This window comes from Diadema antillarum, unplaced genomic scaffold, assembly GCF_040938485.1.
Source record: "Diadema antillarum isolate AM-2024a unplaced genomic scaffold, OU_Dant_1.0 scf00000004, whole genome shotgun sequence".
Classification (NCBI taxonomy): domain Eukaryota; kingdom Metazoa; phylum Echinodermata; class Echinoidea; order Diadematoida; family Diadematidae; genus Diadema; species Diadema antillarum.
The window spans coordinates 2,819,957-2,840,823 of record NW_027270893.1 but is presented as its reverse complement, the minus strand read 5'-3'; the positions used below and the strand labels follow the sequence as shown (position 1 = coordinate 2,840,823).

Here is a 20,867-nt window from a genome sequence, read left to right as displayed (position 1 = left end):
AATGCGCGAAAATTTGAACACCGCGAAAATTTCCACTTTTACAGTAATAGATTATGACTGTCAAATCCTGCCTTATGCTTAAAATAGTAGGCCTACATTTTGAAGTGCATGAAAACACAAGTAGGCCCTACATCTTCTTTAGATTGCTATTCAAAAGCTCTTGGAGTTTCAATTTTCATAAAATAAGCATTTAATGCCTCTTGGAATTACATGATCTCTGAGGTTTCTCATTATCTTACCCAAAACTGTTAAAAACCTGAAGTTAGGTCTCAACCAAAACTATGCGATCCCTTTAAATATGTGAATGTTTTCAGCCCTGTGTATGAGTGTATACCAACATGAATATTGTGAAAAATACAACAGGAGTGGACAAAAAAACTGGATCATCCCTTCCCGCCGTTTTGTCCAGCTTGTGTTGCGGAGAGTATTCAGAAGGAGTGAAGTTGGAGGCGTTTGTTGGATCGAGAGATATGCGCGAGAGACAAGATTTTTGTAAAATTGGAGCCAGAGTGCTCAAACAAGAGACAAAATAATCAACAGATGGCAGTGTTACACGCTACGTATGCAAACCACACAGAACCGAGTGTGGTAGGAATATCTACAGTGTAAGTATTTAGCCATATTTGGTTGTTCTAGTTTGCATTTTAGATCTTCTACGTCTGGGACGAAGAGCTGAAGTACGAGTGGGAGGAATTGATTTTTCTGTGGTAGCCCCAATTTGAACTCAGTGGGCAAACAATTCTTTAATAATAGAATACTGTAGGCCTACATCATAAAATGCACATCATGGGTCTACACATATATGGCATTTTATTCAGTGCAAAGTACATACTGTGATTGCTGTATTATTTCTCACATTTGTGACAGCACGGACCCCTATGTTGTATCTTTCACCGTGAAATAACAACTGTGTACTTTTACAGGGCATAAGTTAATGCTTTTGACTTTATTGAAGAGTAAGAAAACAGTACTGAAATACTCAAGAATCTTTTTCTAGGTTTGTTTAATGTTTTTGTGTTGTGAACTTATTTTCCATGGGCAAGTAAACTTTCAAATCAGAAATATAGGAACTTAGCTGTTGAAATTCAGTGTACTCCGTGTTTAGGAAATCCACCAAACCAAGCACATTTGTGCCATACGATCCTACCCCCTCCCCCCATGATGAAATCACAGTGGAAATGCTTCATCATTTAGGTCCAGTCCTCACACTATATTCCTCAAATTCCTTTCCTTGTATCCCTGAGAGTTTTCTCTACAGAATCTCAGGTAAGGCATCCCCTGCATCACTTCTTTATCCTCAGCATCTCATTCCCGTGGCGGTGTTGGTCTGATCGGCAGGCAGTCCGGTAAAGTGCTTCCCCCGGAATCGCGAGGTACCGAGCCAGACCCTGCGCCGAGGAGAGGCTCGTGTTGCCCCCGATCGCTATCGGGGTCGGCCCTGTTTTTGTTCTTAATTATGCCGCCTTTGTTTCAGCGGCCGTTATCTGCTGCCATCTCTGTCCGCAGGGAGATAGTCGCATCCCCTTCCCTTTCCAGTGAGTATGTGTGTGTGTTTCATTTTGACCCTCGTGCGTTGGCCATTCCCATGGGCTTGGTTTTAATTTTTTGCTGCTTTTAGAGGAAAGTAGGCAGATGTTCAAAGCGTCCTCCCTCTAAGGCCACGAACAGCTGTGTCCAGAAATGACAACGACAGCAATGCATTCTAGGATAGCTAGTCCAGAAATGGGAAGATGATGGTAATAGGCAGAAGTTACTGTAAAACGAGAAATGTTCGCGTGCATTTTAATTTCGCGAATTTCGCGAGCGCCAAGATTCGTGAAATTAAAATGCACGCGAAATTTCTTATCTACATTATATGCATTGAACGCAATCTGAGGCAATTCGCGAAAATTTCTTGCCACGAAAAAGGCCGTCGGCTCCAATTCGCGAAAATTTCGTGCCGCGAATATATCATGTTTTACAGTACTCTGCTTTGTTTTGAGCCCCACCCCCTCCACATCCTTTAGCAGTTTCATTGATCATGGCCTTGATAGCCCCACTCCAACATCAGTACATTGGCTATCTGATTTTTCCTCTGTTGCTCAGATTTTATGTCATTCGAACAGCATGCTTTAGGCCTACATTGATACTGAATCGGGAGACAGCATACTGTAAAACGAATGCTAATTTCCCGAATTTCTTGAATTTTGCGAGAGCCAAGATTCGCAAAATTAAAATGCACGCAAAAGTTCTTCTTGAGGTAGGGTTACAGCAGACCAAGTAGCATACAGCAGTGGATATGTAAAAAAAATTGCAGTTTGTTTCTTGAACTCTTCATGACCTCCATGACCTTTATGGAAATGAGATCATCCTGTTCATATAGGCCTAGGTGTGACAAAGTATAGGCCTACATCAAATTCATGCCATTGATTGGCAAAAGAAAGATTAACTGTCGGAGTGCTACAATGTATTTCAATAGAATGCGATTTAAGACTGTGGAGAACAGGACCTTGATTCTACCCCTGACATGGTCATGAAAATATATCTGCATACCCCCATTCAATTTCAGATTGGTGATTTAATTTTGATATTGCCTATGTTGTTTGATTATTTTTGTTATGGATGCGGTAAATGATTGAAAGAAATTATCTACATAAAATAAGTTGAATTGTGCTACTAAAATTAGTGAGAAAATGATCAGAAAAATAAATCAAAACACCACCACCAACAATGCAACAAAAGGGAAAACCCTTTTTTGGGGGAAAACCCCCCAAAAGTTGCCTCTGTGATCCCTCAGAATGGGATGATGTTTTGGCCCCCCTGTCTAGCACAATGGGAAAGCCTGAATAACTCAGGAGGATTCCTTGCACACAGTAGACCCTGTACACACACTCCCCTGCTTGGGGGGGAAGAGCTTGAATTTCAAGTGCAACGAACTGTCTGGAAGCCCAAAAGCCGTGGAATGTGAGGGGCTCCCAAAATTAGCCAGGCTCTTTAGGCTGAGGTTAGGCACACATATCCCCATTGCTCACACACCCTTGACCTATGGAGGGGGGGGGGGGGGGGGGGTGCTCATTTGCTCTACTGCTCTGACTGCGTTCTGTGAAATGCGTGGTAAGGCTTGCCCAGGGGGAGGATGTTCAAGTGGTGTAATCACTTGTGTAGACTTTGTGTGTGTACCTGTGTGTGTTCCCTTCAACTGTACAATGTATGTCTTGAGAGAGTGTTCCGGCTTTTGCTTTAGCTTTTAGATCCAAGCAATGAGGCCCCCAATGTTCGCAATGCAAGGAAGATCATGTTGAGAGAAGGATGCCAACATTTTCCCTGTATTGTGTATACATTGTCATGATCTCTGTGTGTTGTGTGTGTGTGTGTGTGCATTATGCAGATTAGATACCATGCAATAGCTGCGAGCAAAATGATACCAAATTTGTGTTTGTCCAGTCAAATTATCAGATCAACAAAAATTATCTTGACTAGTCACGGGTTTGAAGAAGTAGGTCGTGTGTTCACTCGTGTCTGCTAAATCGTATCTGATCCCCTAGAAAAAAAAAAAAAAAAGCAAGGCAAAATTGTCAGGAATACATGGGCCAAAATTGATGAAGACAATCCCATTCTTGACAGCCATGAACTTTGATTTACCGGCGCTATCAATTTTCTGGAGAGATTTTAATAGAGTGTAATGTGTAGTGACTTCTTTAGTTATTTTCATGACTTTTTTCCCCCCAACCTAATCATGTAGACCAGGGGAAATGAGTTTTCTTTTCCTTTTAATGGACTGAAAGATTCAGTGAGAAAAAAAAATAACACAAGAACAGAAAACTGACCATAGATCTATGCAAAAAAAAAAAAAAACAACAACAACACATAAACAAGACAAAACGGAAGTGACACAAAAGTGCTATCATAAGCCCACAGGGGGACATATGGGCATTTGGGCAAGATGGGCAGTGGCTACATATTGACGGGCAACTGTCCACCCATATAACTTGCCCCGCAGTGAGTTTTAATTGCTCCAGAGCAAGCAGTAAAGTGGCGGAGGGTGTTGTAGCACCCTTTGAACATGCAGGCACAACGTTTTGATGTTTGAATTACATTTTACATTTTACATTCTGCCATTTGTATCAATGGGCCTTTTCCATAGGATACAGAGTACTTTTATACATAGTAGGGCCTATAGATAACAATATATCAGACATGATAATAAACTTACAATCCCACAAACAGACTAAAATAACCATGTGAAATATTTCATAACATTACTGAAAGAAACAAGATTTTGAAATGCTTCTTGAACAATAAATTTGATGATTGACAGTGTAATTTGCTAATGAGGGTGTAAAGAATTCTGAAGTTTGGGACAGTGTACGAGAAAGAAATGATCTCAAGCCCTCTTGCGGGTCTTTGGAATGACTAGGGAAATTTGTCATGGTGATGGCTATCATTTTGATAACCATTTCGAGGATTATTTTCGTGAACTTTAATCATCACCCCTTTAACAAGCAGGGAGATATCGTTATAAAATTAGAAACTTGTGCAATGAACATTTCCTTGAAAATTAAAACAAGAACAATAGCTCCATGTACAACCTGTAGGCCCCTATGTGTTTATAGCTGTCATGTGTACCATGTTATATTTTCAACTCTTGACTTTTAATGGCTTCATGTGACCAAAAGCCCGTGACTAGTGGATCCAGAGCTGCTGAGATACGGACAGCAACGACAAAGTCTGTTAACTATTAATTCATATGGCGCGTGGAAGATTGTTTTGCTCCATCGTCTTGTTGGGTGTGGAGATAAGGATGCTATTTATAGTACGCGGCATCGCCGATTATAGCTACCATGTTGGTGGATTCTCACACCACTTTCAGGCATGGCTCCCTGGTGTGTTTTTATTTTGCGTGGTGGAATAGAAAAGAAGTTGTGGCAGTCTTTCCCCGTTTGGTGGCAAGTTTTTGGCCGCACCATCCACCAGCAGCAGGCCGCTTCAGACCCAGCATACTGCACGAAGCCTCCCTCAGTAGTTGTGTAGAAGTTATTATTAGCCCGAGAGAGGAGACTGATTTCTGACTGTGTGAACAACTGGCTGTGAGAGCATTGTGCTCGCAGGAAGCCAGTGACAGTTAGGTTGGAAGTGTGTACCTAGAGATTTCTGTTCCTACTTCCTATCCCCTCCCTCCCCCCCCCCCCATCTTATCCCCACCCCCACAACCAGCTACTCCGCGCACTGTGTTGACATGACTCCACGCTATTACACTTTCATTTCCTCAGAGATGACATTCCTGGCAGACTGCACTGCTGCCTGCGACAGCCCCACCGAACTGACTGCTGCCGGTTCCCTTCGCATTGTTGGGCGCATTTTGCCCGCCCAAGCCGACTGTCGTGGGGATTAACTAATCTGGTTTATAGTGCTGGGATAGAGTTGTTTAAACCCTGCAGCAGGGAGCAAGATAGGATTAGGTGCGGTTTACCTGTCACCTCGCAGCCAGATCTTGACTGGATTTGCCCCGTCTCGGAAAAAGTCCCCCGTGCCCCTGTCTAGTGGGGAAGCTTTGAACAATAACAAGCTGCCGCTTTGTGAATGTGCTCTGTGTGTGTGTCTGAGTGTGTGTATTTCTCAACGTGTGCGTGAGTGAACTCACACAGAACACACACAAGCACACAGAGGCAGGCAGACCGGCGGACCATGGTGTGTGTATCGTCTGGCTGTGTTTTTTTGTGTCTATTGAGTGGGGCTGAAGCGTTAGCAGCGACAGCCTCAGAGCTAATCCAATTTGTTGCGAAGCGCAACGTGACCTTCGAGCAGCCAAGCCGGTAAAGGGCACTTATCTACTCGCTGGTTGTATACAGAGCTCACCCCCCAAAAAAGAAAGAAAGGGGAAAAAAAAACAGAACCCGTTGCTCTCGTGTATGGAAAGGTGCACCGGTGTACTGTGTGGCCCAGCCAGCGAGCTCGACGCAGAGTGAAATACTGAGTAGCCGGGTTGGATGTGTACACCACTGTGTCACGACAGCGGTCAGCTCAACTCAGCTGTTGGTTCACCGACGTCTCCGTGCAATCATATCTGCTGGCCATTTAGTGCCGGTTGTTGTCCACAGACGACCCAACGGATACACATCCCGCCAACAGCTTCTGTCTTCCCTCCCCCCCCCCCCACGTCTTTTGGCTGTACTCTTCCCGTAGGAGGGGCTGTGGTGACCGCACACGATAGAGAGAGAGAGTGCAAGCGAGCTGCAGCGTGGATGAAATCCAAGACTCGTCAATCAAAACAGATGGCGGGTTGGTGAACCGGCGCTCACACCGCCGACCAACTGACCGACTGTCGGGGGCCTGAAACGTCACAGGCCGAGAGAGATTGCTGTGTGGACATTTACAGTGCTGACCCATTTTCTCTTCAAACCTCTGGCCGGCCCTCTCCTCACAGAGTGATTGTCCAAAACGCTGCCTGCCGCCTGGAATTTGGAGAAGACAAACCCTTCGTCCACCGAGAGCTATAGTACAGTGTTCTTGGATTTATAAATGGGATATTCATTGAGTGAAGGAGACGCTACGGGAATTGTAATTGTCATCTGTGCGTAATGGATTTGTAGACACAGCTTGTCCGAAGCTGATTGTTTGGATTTGAAGTGAGCATATGTTTTCCAAGAATGTGAATATTCATCTTTGGTGACAGACAGTTTTATTTTCTCCTGTCACAGTATCTGCTTGCATATGTTCATTTTGAGACAAGATCTACGCCTCTTGCATGTGACATGTCTGTGGGATTTAGGCTGACCTAGAGCATTTATAGGTCTACGGACAGGAAAGCGAGTTTCAAAACAAGAGTGGCACAGGCTGTGATAAAAAAGGATAGAGATTTTGCAGTACATGAGAGTGTGGGATTTTAGTGTTCATTACCTGTTATGTTGGTTGCATCCCAATAGTGTATGCAGTGACAACGAGCTTGCTACTGTCGGGTTGTTTGCCAGGTGTAATTACCAATCCACTTTTAACCTTACGTAACCTCCAGCCATCAAAACCTTGCCCCTACCCAAAACCTCACCGCACATTCATGCGGTTCCCCGTGTATTCGTACCCGCGTTGTATGTCTCGTAGCGTGTACAGCTAGCTGCCCATTGTTGCGAACGACGCCGGCGGTGCGGCCATGGCGTAGTGGGATGCATACAACCCCGTGCCTGATTTGGATCGGAAGTAATTCCATTAGTGCGCTACCCCCAACATGATAGATATATGAATCACTGTGCCACAATGGGAGTTTGAGCTAGCTTTATGAACGAACATCCACAATGGTGTCCCAGCTGTTTGCCTTCGCATTGCACACTGCCTCCACCTCAAACATGGATTGTAGTCATTCACGGCAAGCGATGGTGGATTGATCCGCTGCGATTTTGTGGCCGTCACCTACAACGGAACATACTGTTTCATTTTGCTGGAAAGAATACACAGGACAATATTCTGCCCTATAAATTTGTTTGCTGACCCTAGTACATTCTGTCTCCTTTTTTTTTTTTTTTTTTTGGTCGCGGATTTATCTGTTTTCGCCTCGCTAGTCGCAAGCGTGAGCTATGCTCGCTGGCGGCTACTGTTGGCTTATCTTGCAACCGTCGGAAAGTGAAATCATGGTGCAGTGCGGGGAGGCCTCGGTCCAGCTCTCCAGCCCCACGCCAAAGAAGGCCAACAACAACAACAACATTGACAAGTCGCCCGGGGGTATGTACGACCTGTCCACTTTCGCTCCGTGTCCTGCTCCACACACATTTATCATATTGCACATCAGAGAGAATACCTTTGACGTTCAGAAACAGAATGTTGTGTACGATAACAAAAAATTGATTTTAGACTCCCATTTGATGGAAAAATGTTAGTATTTCATGATTTGTAGTGGTTTTAAGAATCTCCACATAGATATGAATTTCCAACTACCAGTGCATTACAACCAATCTGTGGGGTTGGTGCTGTATTTATAAACTTACGGAACACTTTTTATGTGATAAAGTGTGCAACATGAAAAATACCTCCTTTATCATTGACCCATCTGTATAATCTATGTCAGACAAATCATGTACCATTCAAGTCCTGAATGGTACTCTCCATATCAAACCATTTACTTGTGTAATTCAAAATTTATGGATGCCCTGATATGTAATGCTTTTGACAGTCAGTAAGATTGCTTTGTGGTTTGCCCAAAATAGCAACAATTTTGAATGCTTGGCCTATGAACGTCTGACCTAGTCTCGAGCACTGAAATAAATATTTACAAAGAATTAGGACCCTACAATAATAGCTAGCTTTGAAGCAGGTCCCCAAGGACAATACAGAAACAAATAGACAACAGCAACTATGAATACAAATACATTCAGTAAACCAGTCTATTGCCTGCATAGGGTTGTCCAACTGTTGTAATCGTCAAGGTGGCGTTCAGTGATGCTGTGAAATAAGCTGGTACGTTCTTAAACTCCCAGCTGTGTTTATACTTTATGAGGGTACGTCACAGCAGATAAGCACCACGGTCAACATTGCTGCGAACCGTGCCCATGTTTGAGTTGTCTACAGACTAGACTTGAGCTATCTTTCAGTTATATTTCCTACCCCACCCTCACCCCTCAGTGTTGTGCTGATTTGCATATTGGCTAGACATAACAATTCATTTGTTGACGCTTGAGCTCCAGCAGTCACAACATTAATCATTCTTTCCTTTTCAAGCCGTCTGACAACCCTACATTACCCACAAACATCTGTTGGTTGTTACTTCCCACTCAACACCAGCACTGCCTGCTAGTCAGTAGACAGCCTCTAGTACTTACAACTGTACCATCTGGTGTTCTAGCTAGTACTGCCTGCCTGGACATGCGATCAGCAGGTCGAAGGTTCAAGCCCCTCTAACTGTAACCTGTAAAGTGGTGTACTTGTGGCACCACCAGCCCTGTGGCACCACCAGCCCTGTGGAAGTGAAGTAAAGCTCTCATTTCTTCAGGTGTAACAGAGAAATTATTCCTGGCTTGTCACATTGTCCAGGCATATCTACACTTATACTTACACTTACACTTCGAATGTAGACAGTATTACTGATACAAAACTGTATACGCTGAATATTTCGCAAGGTTTTTATTTCCCGCGAATTTCGCAAGTCAGGTGCAATTCGCGAAATTAAAGACACACGAAAATATTGACTGTTATCCCAATGTGGATTTGATGTAATTTGTACAAGTGTACATTTCTCCGTTCCGTTACAAGACTCCACGATCGCAAATTTAACCACTCGCGAAATCGTCGGGAATTCCCTATTCGCCAAAATTTAGATTCGCAAAATATATGGCGTATACAGTAGTTCCGTGGAGAAACAGAATTGGTTAAATTGAGTTAAACATAATTTGCACTGCCCCAGGTGCTCAAAAAGTACTTTGAACCTATTAAAGTTCTTTTACTTATTTGAAAATCAAATTAAATTTATACAATGTTATGTAACATATGTTGGAACACGGAACTCAGACAAGTACAGTACTCCATGCTTTTAGCTGTCATGCTCTTGATCAGTAGAGAGTTTGTTACAAAGTAGTCCTGTTTTTATTTGCTAGTCCCACATACTTATATCTGTGTCAGTGGTGAATAGGTACATCGTTTGCAGTAAGGTTTTGTCATTCTGATAGATTAACATTTGCTTGATGATGGGATGGTGATTGCACTTTAATAAGCAACAAATCAATCAAGAGGAGATAGCTTCTCAGCTTTATGTACATGGGCCTACAGGCTTCTGATATGCTGAGTTCAAGTACACAAAAGCTGTTTATGACTGACATCAGTATAGATGTGCATTTTAATATGAGGAAGCGTCATCACTTTATACACTGCATCTGGTAAACTTTTGAACAGTGCATCTAGTTTGTTCTCAAACATACCCCTTACACATGACCTGCAAGTTTTGAATGAATCTGGCACACAAAACCCAGGGGTTCTCATCATCAGCATGGGTAACTCCCCCTCCCCTCCCAACTTTGTGACCAGATATTTTGGTGTTAGTTTCAGGTCATGTAGGAATGTTATTGTGCTCTGCACCCCTGGGGATGATAAGGTTCATGCAGGAATGTGTCTGTACCCCTGGGGGTTCTCTTACAATTCTACTTCTCTACCCGCCCCCCCCCCCCCCCCCCCCCCTTCCATATTTTCTTTTGGCTATGATGTTTCATTCATTCGTCTGTAACTTTTTACATTCTTTAATGCAAATGTACTTGTGTAATCGTATGAGCCATATACATACTATGATAATCTGCAGTGTTCTCGTTGTGTGTACCAATAGTTTGTAAAAGGTTTAATAAATTTTGAGTTTAGTTCAAACTCTGCTAGTTCACACCAGTAGGAATTGGCAACTAGTAGGCCTAATCTTTATTGGCAGCCTGGAGGTGGGATGCAGCAGCTAGTAGAATTGCTGTTTGTGTGTGGGTGCAATTTATGCATGTAAGTTGCCAACATTGATGTTTGAAGGGTTGTCTCTGGTACTGTGGTGAAGAATCATTGTACAGATTGAACAGATCACTACAGAACAAAACAACAAACAGTAGCATGCTTCCTAATATGAGTTCATACCACATTTCGTATAGTTTCATGTTTCACATATCTCTCAGCGAAGCAAACATGTTTTTGAAGTGAAAAGTATGATTTCCCAAATTTCTTTGTAGTATTCTCCATTTATTTCCTCCAATGTAAAGCCAAATGTAGGCCTATGTGCATGTGATTTGGCCATTTTTTGTTGTTGTTGAAATGTTGAAGATGTATATTGGTCTGTAGGAGTCTTATAGCCCTGAAACAAATGATTGCAGCAATAGCAATGCTACTACCTTGGAGAGCTACTACGATTGTATGTAATGTACCGCTTCTTTACGCACCAAACCATGCCTCTATGGCCCCCATCCCCCAAGGCCGGCCGGCCGGCTGATGGTAGCCATTGAGGGTGGTTTGGGGGAGTCAGCCATTCATGATGCCTTCGAATGGAATGCAAAGATTTTTCTCCCCCTCTCTCTCTCTCCCAGTCTGAGTCGGCTTCGGTTCATACTTTCATTTTCGCTCCCAACCGCCACGGCTCCGTGGGCGTCGCAGTCGAGCAGTCGAGTATAGGAGAAGGAGGGGAAAGAAAAAGGCGTACTGTCTTTCAAGCGAGATCGGGGACCATTGTGAGGGTATGGTTTGTGCAAGAATGCTATGTAAACTGAAGCTGGTCACTGGGTACCGCTGATATTAAATTATTGTCGGCAAGTTGAGCAGTTCTTGGAATCGATGTCATTGTTGAAAGTATTGGAGGCCGTTTGTGCCTTTCTTTGCTGATTGTTGGTGAACAGAAAGAAAAACCGCCCACGAAACCTGAACGAATGTGTGTGTGTGTGTGTGTGTGTGTGTGTGAGTATTATGTGATTGAGTCACACAGTGACAGATTAAGAAAGTATGGAAAAAAAAAGAACAAAAAATTTCCATGATTTCATAATATTTTTTTTTTTGCTCTCTCCATCCACCAACCCCTTCTGGTATCAACCATATCACAGACATTTGTTTCATTGTTAATAGATGGGAGTTACTTTTCAGAAAAAAAAAAAAAAATGATAGAGAAAGTTGAATGTATTTCATGCTGTGCAGGGACAAATCTACATTACATACACAAACACACACACACACACACACACACACACACATACATCAGCTGCAAAGATGTGGGGACTTGCATCTGTGGGAAATTTTTGAAACCGATGACATATTTCACATATTTGCAGGAGCATCGATCTGGTCCTCCGCCCTTTTTTTTTCCCCTTTCACCCCAATCATCTTTCCCCCCAACACCTGTGGTAATTTACAGCAGCCGAATCCATGGGAAAATTTGCAAGTGGTACTCTGGGAAATGGGCATTTAGGAAAAAAAAATGCACACAAAAATAATGGGGGGGGGGGGGGTGAGGGAGAGGAACTGAAGGGTCGAATAAGTAAAGTACACTGAGGGCTTAGTGTCTATTGCACTACAGGGAATATGGGTCAAGAGTGACTTTTTTAGGGGGGCTTCTTAGCCAAACCCCCAAACCCAGGGCTCCCCGCTGACAGGGACAATAAACTTACATGACCTCTTGTAGGCCAAGGTCAAGCCAGATCAGATGGATGCATAGGAAGGCAGAGACAGACAGACAAACAGACAGAGGACCAAGAGAAACAGAGAGAGAAAGGGGGGGGGGGGAGGGGAGAGGAAAAAAATACACTCTATAAAACTTTCTGCCTGGTATAAACTTTCGTACTTCTGCTCAACATTTGCTTTTCAAGGAGACCTGTGCATAACATTCGGGATTCAGCTCCAGTCTCAAGAGTCAGGAGGTTTTAATTTGCATTCACTCATTTAATGTAAAATGAAGTACTAACACAGCACGCTGAACATTTCAGCTATTTAAAGAATACTATACCTTTAAATATACCTTAATATGGGCCACCTGTACTTTCCTGAAAGAAGAAGAGGAGAGAGAGAGAGAGAGAGAGAGAGGGGGGGGGGGGGTGGAGAGAATAAGAAGAAGGCATGGGTATTGTGCATACAGAATGCACGGTAGGAGAGAAGGTGATCATCTACAGTATTCTGGAGATATCAAACTCTATATAAAAGCACATCTTGCGGTAAGGATTAGCAAAACTTTGCCAGGCTAAATGCATACATTGCAGGAAATGCCTTCATTTTTACTATGCCGAATGAGTATGAAATTACATGATACGAAAGATACAAATTCATATCTTGCCTTGCCATATCTTGTCAGCAGGTGTGTAGAATGCTTAGTCATGTTTGTTTTAATCCAGTGCCCTCCTCAGGTTGTGGAATGCGAAGAATGTTTGAGGGTGAGAGGGTCGCAATCTCTGCACCCCTTTGATTACAGTTGCCTTTTATTGTTCGGCCAGTCACACGTTTGGTTGCATGTGATTCTTGATAGCTTCACCGAGATGGGGTCCCCTCATGTGCTTTGGATAAAAAGAAAAGAAAAGTGGGCTGTAGAGTCTGAACTTATGGCCTTTGGAACCCATATTTGCCAGGGGGCTTCGAACAGAAGTGCAAGTAGTTTCATTTTCGAGGCTTGATGTAGTGGCCGCATTTTGGTAACCAATCACATTCGGTCTGGTGTCATTATCGTATGATTTTGAAAAGTCAGGGGTGATGCATTCTGCAGTGACTATGATAAAACTTTAGGCACTCATCTATGAGATATTTTTGGGCAAGTCCAAGATAATGCGCACGTTACGTATGGGACATTCAGAGACTTTTATGACCTGAAAAATAGTGTTAATGGCCTTTGATCATATTGAACTTCATCATGGTGATTGATATCTAGAAGAAGTATAATCATGTAAAAAATTGAGAAAAATGACCTTGACAATTATATTCTAGAAGAGAAAATATGTGCCGTTACGTATGGGACCAGAAAAATTTTGTTTTTTTGAACATTTTTTTCAACCTCAAAACTCTCTGAAAGTATATCATTCTACAACTTGTAACTCACTGTGATGAAAGTCACAACACTCAAGATTATCACAGGTAAGTTTCATGTCATTAGGCAAAAAGCTCTAATTACAGGTTCTAATTAAAGACAGACATGACGTGTTACGTATGGGACAGTTACATATGGGACAGTTTGTCCCCCATTCATTTAGTGTGTGAAGAACCATGTTTATGGGTATTTTGCATAATTATTGAAGTAAAATCAGTTGAAACTATTCAAATACTGATCCAGATTGTCAAGGAAACAATATTCCCCAAATATTCACTATCATAATCATATTCAATCATATTTTTATATTTTTATGACCAACCTGGGTATGCATGCCCTTTGTCCCCCATTCGTTTAGTGTGTGGAGAACCATGTTTATGGGTATTTTGCAAAATAATTTTGCAAAATACCCATTTAAACAAATTTTTGCATAATTATTGAGGTGGAATCAGTTGAAATTACTCAAATACTGATCCAGATTGACAAGGGAACAATATTCCTCAGATATTTACCATCATAATCACATTCAATCATATATTTTTTATGACCAACCTGAGCATGTATACCCTATTTTTATCAAGATAGTTACTACTGAAAAATTGAATAGTTTAAAGTGTTTACTTGCATTGATGAAGGGCAGTTTGCCATTTAGTTTCAATAAAAAACAACTTGACACAAGAAATATTAAGTTTAATAAATAAGCAATACCTGCAGCATGGAACCCCAGTGATCGAGTAGATACAATGTATATGATGTCTGCCTAGCAGTCAGGTCATTGATTCGAGTCACACCTCAGTATGTATACCCATGAATTTTGTTGTGGCTACTACTGACAACTGAATAAGGACAATTTGTGTATCACTTGCAATAAAAAAAAAAATCATTTTACTTTATTTTTCTTCTATATATATATATCACAACCATTTCAAATTGGATCTCCATCACATAAACTTTGAATTCCTCTAGTCTTAGGATTTTATGCTCTTAAGTACTGTAATTCATATAATTGGTTTCCAATCATCTCTTTAAATGTTGAAAATTGAATCCCCATTTCTACAAAAAACTATACCATCCCTTTAATGTTGACTTTTCATTGTGTATTTTGCCATTTTCCCCTCCCCCTTTCTGAAAATTGTTCAGTCAAGTTCTTGTATTGTTTCAAGTGTCTATAACTCGAAAAGTAGCTAAATGTTGGGATGCTTTCTTCAGGATGATTGACCATTTGTGTACTGAGAGACCTTCCCAGCTAGCTACATGCATTCACATGCAATATGTATGAGGATGTCCCATACGTAGCGCATTTATCCCATACGTAACATTATTTCAATGCCTAATAAAAAATATTTCTTTTACTTTTTTTTCTTTTTTCTCTGGTATTTAATTTCTTTAAACAATAAATTAGAACTTTCCAAAAGGGCATTAAAATAACCTTAGCAATTTCAGAACAAACCTAAAAAAATGACCTCATTTTGTTACGTATGGGACATCCCATGATAGGACACGAGCTAATTTGCATAATCACTTGCATAATCCCTAAATTTTCATAACAAGTTAAACTATGTGATGAACTTCTTATGTCCACATATTAATCAAATATTATTTGCTTTCCTTTGAATTAATATGAATTTTTATAAATGTCCCATACGTAACGCTGTGTTTCACATTTATGCAAATGAAGCCCTTGAAATTTGCATAAATTTACATAATATCATTTTTTCCTTCACAGAAATCAAAACTTCAACTCATAAGCTTCAAAATGATACCAAACATGTCAATATTGAGCAAAGATGAAATTTTGCCTTCTGAGGGGACCTTATCTTGGACTTGCCCTTTTAATGATAGTACCTATAGTTATGATAATACTGCGGTAGGTAGAAGACGTAATATACTATAGTAATGATATTAAATGTCTATTATAGCAGTAGTGATACATTTGTAATTTGGTAATCATGATAGTAGTGAAAAAGAAAAGATAATATTGAAAATCATGTTCATTCTCTTCACTGTTGTTTTTTGAAGGGTGCATTGTTTGTAACATAACATGTAGGCCTACCTTACTGAGAGATATGACATTGACAAATGCTTGGAAATTCTTGGGACATTTTTTGTATATGATCATGCTCAGCTGCAAAGCTTTAAAGAAAAGAAAGAAAGAAAAAAAGATTCATTCCAGTTTATTAAATGCCAACTGCTATATCCAGGTAAAAGGTGAAATGTGCCAGAAGTTTTGAGGTGTGCTTCACATCTTCCTCCACATGAGCCAAACTGGTTCTCCTTGACTTGCGCCATTGAGCCTCCCTTGCCCTCCCTCCCACTCGCATGCGCAGCGTTCATACCTGAAAGCTTGAAAGTATTGTAGGAGACAGTCTGTCAGAAAGCCCTCTTTGCACTGGTACATTCACATTTAGGATGGGAGGTGTGAGGGAAGTTTAAATATTTGGTGTAATACTGGCTTCCATAGGGTGGTAAAGGCCGCTATATAACAAACTGTCATGGGTAGTTGCTTTAGCCTTCCTACTTGTTGCATGGTTACCTTCATAATGTTTATTTCCTGAGACATTGCTCTTCCAGATTGTCTCCCGCCCCCAAACCCAACAAGTTTTTCCAGGCCTTCCCCTCAAATAAAAAGACGTAGACTGCGGAGGAGTTATCCCCCCTCACTGCTACTCAGGGAGCCAGGTGTGAACACAGGTATCATTTGGCACTATTCTCAAGCCATCCCGTTGGCCACCCGGGGTGTCTCGCATCACATTTCCGTTGATCTCCACCGACGCATCCGCCGCCGTGACCTTGCGGCTGATGCAACCGCTGCTTTGTTCTTTGTCCCGTTCATTAGTTCGGGCACCAGTGCGCGAAAGTAGATCGTGTAATTTAGTCGTAATTTCCCAATTTCCACCGCCGACCCATCGCTTCGCATTACGGCGGAGACCCATTCAGTGCCACAGTAGGTTATCGGTGAGGTTGGGGCGCGAGCACTTCGGCGCACACGTGTGTAGCAGCGGATTGGCAGTGGAGGGGAACCGGGAGCAGCGATTAATCCCGCTTTTAATTTTGCACACAGCGACCCGTCAGGTATGAAAGGCACTTTGATGGCGCTCTTTGGTACTCTCTTTTTTGTGTTGGGGGGGGGGGGTTAATATAGAACGGAGAGATAGGGAAGTAGATGAGGGATTGGAGTGGATTGCCCAGACAAAGATAAAAACAAAAAACTTGATGATTAATGGAAATCATTTCTTCCCATCCCATAAGAAGGAAAGATGGAATGTAAATGATTCATATGAAAACTCATTATGGCACACTATGCTTCAGCATATTAAACTTTTTTTCTTGGGGGGGGGGGGGCACAGATTTTGATGCTTTGTTAAAGTCAATCTCCTACCCTTACTGCTGTTGTTGAAATTCTTCATTTCCATTTATAGGAAAATCAGAAGAAAACATAGCTTATGATATCTGGGAGAATTGTGGCCTTGTACCCATGCCATTTTTTCCCCCTAATTTTTGTTTGCCATAGTTCATCATGCAAGCTGAATACTGAACCGCAAGCTTGGATTGTACATGTATAGTAACCTGTAAACTCCAGATTTTGGAACTGCACTTATTTCCCATTTTTACAAGGGGAACTCTGATGCTACAATAACAATATGAGCTCTGGCATTACAACTGACTTCACAGTTGTAGAAGTCTTCACTTTTTTTTTTTTTTTTTTTTTTGGGGGGGGGGGGGGCACATAGATTATATCTGTTATTGAGGTAAGCCTACATAGGCAATGTAGACCGGGGGTGGTAAAATATTACTATATCCGTAGGTATTGCACTGCAACTTTACGAAGACAGACAATCCGCTTGAATGTCGGCATTTGTAGCAACCGCATGCCTCAACGCCTAGCACCCAGTGGTTTCTTTGTTTGCCAATCACACCAATGTCAAACTTTCCGCAAGAACAACTTGTGAACGGATTAAAACCCCCCGTCGTGTTCTCAATACCGAGATGTCATTCTCAGCAGTTTTTGCGAGAATTTCACCACTCGACAGTCGGCTTTTGGATCATGTAGTATAATGCCCTGGATAGGAATTGCATGATTTTCCAAGGTAAGGTCTAGTTAATAATGAGGGATAGGGACATTTTGATGAATAATCAGAATATGCTGGAAGAGCTACATAACTGAAACTAGCAACAAGAAAAACACACCGAGGTCTTTAAGACAGGTATTTTGGACTCGCTAAAATGCTTTGCATTATGAATATTACTGTAGTCTACATGCATGAAAGCACTCCAAGCAAATATAAAATCTCTTTGGAAAACAAACTTTATGAAAACATGGCGCGCCTACTGAATGTGCGTCGTGCAGAGGCCCTCATGCGAATAACGCGTGTGATTGAAATGTAACGGAAATGATAGTTCTCTGTGTTTGCCAGATCTATCTATATGTCCAGTCTTTTTTTCAGTCTAGTGTAATTGGGTGTGAAGCAGTCATATTGAATGAGTACTGTGGCAGGAATTGATGTGGAAAAAAAAAAGATGTGTTGAGAATGTTTGAAAGTGTTTAAAAAGCAGAGGGCTGCAAAAGTGATAGGAGAATATGTAAAAGGTAGTGTGGACAGGGAAAGGATGTCCATATTGCAGAGCAACAGGAGCTGGTATCCATCAGGTAGAACTGTCAACTGAGTAGTCTTTGAAATGTCAACTTATGTCTCTTACGAGGTATCGGAACATCCGGTATTTTCAACCACGGTGGAGCAATTATGCGGTGAAGAGGAAAGATTTTATCTGCTGCATTCTCAGTCAGAAGAGAGAGAGAGAGAGATAGATGGAAGGAAAAAATTAAAGAAAAAGAAGGGAAGTAGAAAATAATCTCGAATACCCCTTTCCCGCTGCCCGTCTCGGTGAACCACCGAGAGGTTCCCCGGTGAATTCACCGGGGAACCTCTCGGTGAAAGTTTGAGTGCCGTCGTTTCACACTGCTCTCGGTGAAACTTTCCCCTAGACGGGTTTTCTGCTCGCAACGTGGGTGATCTTATGTACTTGAGTTTGTTGTGCATCTGCGATTTGGTTTTTTCGATCCCATGTTCAGCAAGTTTTCGGAGGAGGGACTCGTATGCGGCAGTGTCAGCCGACGTCCCACTCAGTTCTTCGTTCACTGCTGCCTTGCTACGTACGTAATTGAAGTAACAGTCTCTCTTCGTCTTTGGTCCACGCTCCAGCCATTTGCAAAATTCCCTCAAATTTCAACAGCACAAAACGTCAACGGATTTCTCCTGCACACTGTAAACCCAGCACTTGACGAGAAAAGCACAAAATACGAAAAAATCAAGCAAGAGGCGCACTGTATCAGACTTTACTGGAAGAGTTAAGAGCTAGACACTAGAGGAAGACGAAGAAGGAGGAAGCATCAAATCGATCAAGTACATATGTACACTGTAAACCTATATCAGCTTTGTATGTTACACGGCGTGCTAATTACTAGTAAACAATACAATGCACAGCACGATGCAAAACAATGCCGTCGCACTGTGAACGCCACATTGCATACGAAACGACATACTAGTACTATGTAGTGCATGTCGTGTGTATGTTTACAAACACGAATTACTAGTACCCTGTACGTGTGGATTTGGGAGGTCGAGTGCGCGCTAGCTAGCTGAAAACGTGTGCATGACCAGAAACAAAACATGACCTTTGACATAATCTGCATATTTTCCCCGGTGTTTCACCGAGACAACCTTTCACGCTGGGCGCTCTCGGTGAACCACCGGGTGATCTCCCGTTGAACTATCGGTGTTCACCCAGGACGCTTCTCGGGTAAAATTGCCCAAAATTTCATCGGTGTTTCACCTAGGCTTCCCCTAGGTTTCAACCGAGTGACCTTTCACACTGAGGGGTTCCCCGGGTGCCCCCAGGTGCCCCCGGGGGAGATTTTCTTCAGCGGGAAAGGGGTATAAGTCTAATCATTGATTTCCCATCAAACCAGCTGGAAGTTTTGAGCTGAGATTCTCCCAATGTTACACGATGATTGGAAGAATATTCGTGGCAGTCAAGATTTGAGCGATTTATGAAAGACTTGATTATTATTCAAAAGAGTGTAACTGCCTCCTGTTTTAACCCACTCGCAACTGTTCAACTTTGTGGTATACGCACACCCACTGCTATACACCCACTGACCATAAAACTGAGCACAAGGGTACTCAGAACAAGGTGTTAAAGAGTCAATCTGGGTAGTATGAAATACTCTGCCTATTATCAGAGATACCTTTACATGGCAGCCTCGCAGTCAAGATTGTCACAGCCGAGCTACTAATTCTACCTGATTCTTGCAGGAGGTTTCCTGAAAACTTTCATATTTCTTCATAAATCCATAGGGAGAATATTAAAAACAAAAAACATTTTTCTTTCCTACATGTATCTAGTAGCTTTGAATGGTCTGTCTTATATGTCTCTGGGTAAGATTTACAAAGCATGTTTAAATACCTCTCAATACTGCTTTGACAGAGACTGAATAGTCAAATACTGAGTAGCACCCTAAAGTCAAAGGCTTCAAAAAAAAAAAAAAAAACAGAAATGAAACAGAAGAAAAAGAAACAGTGTTGTGTAATTATGATGCCCTCTGTGATGGATGACCCGCCTGACTGCGTCGCACCACTATAGGAAAACACTGGGAGACGCCGTAAGAAAGGAGCAGCTAAATGCTGGTTTGCAGCAATAACAACATTAGTCAGCCTACTTTGGAGCATTGTTGACGGGGGCGGCATATTGTTTCAAAAGCCTGATTATGCTGTCGGGCTGCTCAAATCAAATTAGTCGAGCTGAGTGGCAGTACGTGGGTGCGCACTTTTTTTTTTTTTCAATTTTGACCGACATCGTTGGCGGTGGCGGCGGCGACCAGAGGGAAAAGGGGGCTCAGTCGTAAACAGCCTTCCACCTGTCCGCCCCCTCGTGCTCTCTACCGCGCGGCCACTGACTCCCGGGCACGGAGGAACAAATCTGCAGAACCTCTGAGCTCTGCCGCTCCGGTAGTGAAAGGTTTAATCATATAGGATGATGGAGCAATTATCACACTACTAGTAACCTCCTTCATTGGGCTACGACCAGACCTTTGGAAGTAAATGATGATTGCGTGTGACATTAATACCTGATGTCACTGGCAATCAGGAGCTTTTGTAGGAATGCAAAAATTATCTAATATGCGAAACAAAACTAATGCAATATATTCTATCAGTTACCCTTCAGAAAGGTCGTGATTATTCAAGGAGGTTGTTGCAAAACAAGGAGAAACAGATCAGTGGTAAAATTGTAGCAGAACAAAGCTAGTGATTTATTTGCAATACAATATGATACTGTATCATAGAATACTTCACTTTTTTTTTTCCACCAGTCATGACATTAAAGGGACTGTACACTA

At 42.1% G+C, this 20,867-nt stretch overlaps 1 protein-coding gene across 1 annotated transcript in view; it reads left to right on the top strand.

The window, feature by feature from the left end:
• Window positions 1-5,305: 5,305 nt before the first annotated feature.
• LOC139711700 (dual specificity tyrosine-phosphorylation-regulated kinase 1B-like) overlaps window positions 5,306-20,867 on the top strand; it is a 100,510-nt gene continuing 84,948 nt past the window's right edge. Inside the window, exon 1 of the mRNA XM_071623591.1 lies at window positions 5,306-7,689. Coding sequence (XP_071479692.1) covers window positions 7,545-7,689 — 145 coding nt within the window. The 5' untranslated portion in view covers window positions 5,306-7,544. The remainder of the gene's footprint in view (window positions 7,690-20,867) is intronic.